General features: G+C 33.0%; 1 protein-coding gene across 1 annotated transcript; it reads left to right on the forward strand.

The window, feature by feature from the left end:
• Nucleotides 1–863: 863 nt before the first annotated feature.
• On the forward strand, nucleotides 864–4,277 carry LOC145134009 (Zinc finger C-x8-C-x5-C-x3-H type family protein). Its single transcript, XM_079068941.1, has 4 exons — nucleotides 864–1,279; nucleotides 2,210–2,398; nucleotides 3,050–3,174; nucleotides 3,260–4,277. The coding sequence occupies exons 1-4, from the start codon at nucleotides 1,220–1,222 to the stop codon at nucleotides 4,038–4,040; spliced, it is 1,155 nt and encodes a 384-aa protein (XP_078925067.1). The 5' UTR covers nucleotides 864–1,219; the 3' UTR covers nucleotides 4,041–4,277.
• The last annotated feature ends 251 nt before the right edge of the window (nucleotides 4,278–4,528 follow it).

Below are 4,528 nucleotides of genomic sequence, written 5' to 3' on the forward strand. Positions count from 1 at the left end.
TGTATAAAAATGACATTGTTTGTGTTTTTTTGTGTTTGTTCATTAAGACGTTAAACAAACATAAACGAACATAGATGAACAAGCACTAACGAAACATATATGATCATAAACAAAGAAAAAACAATAAACATAAACGAACATAAATAACATAGACATACAAACGAGTTACCATGCATAAATAAAAGAATTACACATAAATACAAGAAAATAAAACATCCAATATCCAAAAAATAGCTAAAAACTAAAGTCTAAATATCATCTTCATCCAAATATCTTTCCGAAAAAATCAAACTTGAAAAGTTCCACATTTTAGCCTCATCGAATCTTTATATCTTATCAGAATTTCAAACTTATAAAACTTAATCTCTATCATACAAAATCACCATATATTATGAGACAAAATGTTAACACCCATAATAGACAAACAAACATAAATGAACGAGAAGATAAACGAAATGTTCATAAATATGAACAAAACATTTTGTTCATGTTTGTTTCTATATTAAATAACTGAACTTCCTGTCAAACGATTCTAATAGAGTTTACCAAATGTTTGGTACGTTGGTTTATAACCTTAAATTCTTGAAAAACATAAAATAATTTTGTTCTCAATCTTGAAAACTTTTAAAAAAAAAGGTAGTAGATATATTTATATTCGAATTTTATATAAAAATGTAACATGACTTTTTAAAAGATAAAAAACATAGATAATATAAATTTTTAAACAAAATAAATAAAAGTTTGAACTTTGAAGGAAACTATGAGGGACCAAACGTAAAGTTGAGAACTAGTTGAGGGATGATGTAAGCGATTCCGTCAAAATCTTGATCGAAATCCGACTCTCGATCTCAAATACGTTTCTTTGTATTCATCAGGGCCTAAAAAGCGTATATATCCTTTCCCTTTCTCTCTCTTGACCTAGCATTCAACCATCGTCACCGTCTTCCGCCCATCACAACCTGTCGCCGCCCTCATCAATCCACCTCAAAATCCCTAAATCAAAACCACCGTGCTCTTAGATTCACGCGATTACGTTAAAACGTTCGTGTACAAGTTAGTCAATTAAGGGTTTTAGAAGAAGAAAAAATTAAGTAAATTTAGGGTTTTCAGTTTACTGGAATCCCTTAATCTTGTCGCCGCGGATCAGTGTTGTCTAATCCTTGCAAAAAACAACATCCATTTTGGGGAAATCGAATTTGTTATATTTGTTTTATTAAACATGCGAGGATTGCAGAAATCAAAAAGGGTTTCATGGGCGTCAGATTTAAATCTTTATCAGGTATACGTAATATACGTGGTAAAAATGGTTTCGATTTATACATGCAGCTGTGATTATACTCGGTTTATATCCGGTTATAGCTGATGATATCTAAATGAGAATTTGGGGGATTTGCTGGACTATACATTACTTCCGCATTCCATAACTGAGCTGCATTTTGACTCTTGATGTCAAATAGGCGACCTTTCAACTTGAATATTCATATTACAACCTAAACTTATAATACTAAATAAGAAAATGATGCTGTTGAGTTTCCAACTAAAATCATATGGATTGCAGTATTAGAATACCATGTTTGACACCAAATTTTAAATGTGGTTCTTTCAGTGTGATGTGAAGCTATTTGGATAAGTTAGTTTTCTGCATTTAGATGCTTGCAAAATATTTTGTTGGATTAGTTTATTGCTAGAAGTGTTTATATTGTTTTCATGGTATTGAGAATGCTTTGTAATGACATTTATAAGCTCTTATTTCTTAGACTGTACTTTTATAGTCTGGAAAGAGGTGAATGGTGATCTTATTCTCCAAAAACCTATTTATCAAGCTTAGTTTACATGAATTCTGTTTAGATAATGAAGATGTTTCTATATGCCTATTTATTTTTCTCTTCAATCACAAGTATCTGTATTCAATATTCCTTTTTAACTTGGTGAATAGAAGTTCTTTCGTGCTTCTGAGAATAACTTTTGAACCATGTTTTTAGCATGTAGAAATGGATCATTTCTCTTGTTTTGCATTGAGAAGTTAAGAAAACTAGAGAGCATTATATTGTTCTTGTTCTATGTTAGTGTCCTATTTTGCATTGTGATACATCTCATATTTCATTTGTATGATTGATAGTATTTATGAAAAGAGCTGAACAATCATCTTATTAAGTGAAACATGGATTAGTTGGTTGATTTATTGACTAACACTATTGTTGAATTACAGGTGAAGCTGTTTTTATCAGATGAATCTCCTTCACAAGTGGGATTAAGTGGTCAAGATCATCTTCAAGCTAAAGAATCATGGCATTCTGATGACAATTTGCCACCTGGATTTGAAGGAATTCAGCCTGCAAATTTGTTTCAGAATAAGTTATCTCAAATTACTCTCATACAATGGAAATGCCCTTCTAGAGTAAGTCATTTCTATAAATTTTAGGGAATTGGAATCTTTGGAATTGAATTCAAATGAATTAGAATTTGAAGGAATTCAAATCTGTCTCTAGTTTGGATGACAAAAAATGGATTGGAATTTAGAATGTCAATATGACAATATTTAATAATAACAAATGACAAAGTTATCCTTCCTTGATATTCATTAGTATGAAGATAAATGGAACTAGCATTTTGTTATTAATAATAATTATTATAGAATACATGTAGTCTTTATTTACATAAGGACATTAGCATAATAAAAATAATTTTTAACATATATTCTTTAAATAAAATAATGTTAATAATAATAATAATTAATTATAGTTAAATTTGTTATTTAATTATATCGAGTTTATGTCTTTTTATTTATAAAGATGATGGAATCTTAATTCCCTAAGGAATGACCAAATCAATCAAATACAGAATTTTAAGGAATCCAATTCCTTCCTTTTGACAATAAAACTTTTCTCATGATGTAATCTCACATTCAAATCCTTTAAGATTCCATCAGAATTTTAGTTAGTTTACAAATTTATTTTCTAAAAATAACTAGAAACTATATATTTTTATTTAGGTTTTTTTTAAAAACTTAATTATATTAAAATAATCTATAATTAATTAATTATCACAGTTCATTCTGGATCCCAATTGGCAAGTAACAGCGGGAGAAGAAAGCAAAGAAGTTGACTTTGAAAGTCAACGTGAAATGAGAATACTCGAAGCAGTCTACCCACGCCCATCAGCGATCCCTCCAAAGTAAGTTACACAAACACCCCCTCTACTTTCATTTTCTTACAACTTCACTCCCTCACCAAAATCCTTTTTTTTTTTTTTTTTTCAGTCCGGCATCACCAATCCACACAGACAACTCACCATACAACAACGACCACCACACTCCTCTCATCCCCATCACTCCAATTGAAGACGAAGACACGTCACCCGCCACGTCATCAATCCCACCACCACCAACAACAACAACAACAAATCACATTCCGACAAGTGTCATGTCCAATGGGATGGCGCCACCTGGCATCGAACCGGATGTAATGAACGCAGCCTATAATGCCTTAACTACTGCAATGTCAAGCAGTCAAGGAAACCTAATTGATCCTAATTTACTCATTAAAATCCTCAGCACACCAACTCTAATTGAAAAACTCGTCTCCTCCCACGGACCACCACTGCCGCCAATCACCGCCACCACCACCACCACGACCCAACCGCCGTCTTCTTCTTCCGGTGGCTCGCTTTATCCACAACCGCCAAGATCAGGCGGTGGAGCGGTTTCGGTTTCCGGTCTGCCGCCGGCGCCGGCGGAGGTGGGGGTGAGTGGTCCGGCGAAGAAGGATTTAAGTTATTACAAGAGCTTGATTCAGCAGCATGGTGGAGAAAAAGGTGAACAGATGAATAATGGAAATAATGTGAAAACGAAAGGGAAAGTGATGAAAACGTGTATCTATTATAATAGCACGAGGGGGTGTAGGCATGGAGCGAATTGCATTTATCAACATGATTCTTCTTCTTCTATTTCTTCTTCTACTTCACAACAGAGAGTGAGTATGCCGGAAGCACAAACTGCAAAAAGAATGAAAATGGATAGTAGGGAGATTACTGGTACATAAGTTTTTCAGTGTGATGTAAATGTGACACGTGTCGTCTGCTTACGGGTTGCTACAAAGAAATGGGGTCTTTTTTTTTTTTTTTTTTTTAATTTAAAATTTTGCTTTATGATGCTTACTTGGTTTTAGGTTTATGATGGCCTTGATGGGTCAGGGTCAGATACAGTGTGAGTGGACCAAGTCTCTTTTAATGGTAATGGTACGGTTTTTGTTTACGAAATTATAAAGTTGCTTTGTTCATTTTTCTACCTAAATTAAGAGATTGTATGAAAATTATATACTGCTTTTTTTGTTTATTTAACTATTTTATGTTTATAAACATAAGATTGAATTGGAAGCTTCAATCGGGTCTTAGACGCTGTTTGTTTTCTCCGAGGCAAAATGTTTGCAATCTGCGGACCAGATCTGTTGACATCTGCAGTAGAATAGGTGGATCAAACATTTGCAGTCTAAATGTAGAAGAATGTTTTTTAACATCTGCAATAAACTAA

This window comes from Lactuca virosa, chromosome 8 (assembly GCF_052849685.1).
Source record: "Lactuca virosa cultivar CGN04683 chromosome 8, Lactuca_virosa_CGN04683_v6, whole genome shotgun sequence".
In the NCBI taxonomy this organism is placed as follows: domain Eukaryota; kingdom Viridiplantae; phylum Streptophyta; class Magnoliopsida; order Asterales; family Asteraceae; genus Lactuca; species Lactuca virosa.

Excerpts from the sequence above, each read along its gene's own strand:
- LOC145134009 (XM_079068941.1), top strand. The coding sequence starts at position 1,220 with ATGCGAGGATTGCAGAAATCAAAAAGGGTTTCATGGGCGTCAGATTTA. Across the intron at positions 2,399-3,049 it reads AATGGAAATGCCCTTCTAGA|TTCATTCTGGATCCCAATTG; the intron begins GTAAGTCATTTC and ends TAATTATCACAG. Across the intron at positions 3,175-3,259 it reads CCATCAGCGATCCCTCCAAA|TCCGGCATCACCAATCCACA; the intron begins GTAAGTTACACA and ends TTTTTTTTTCAG.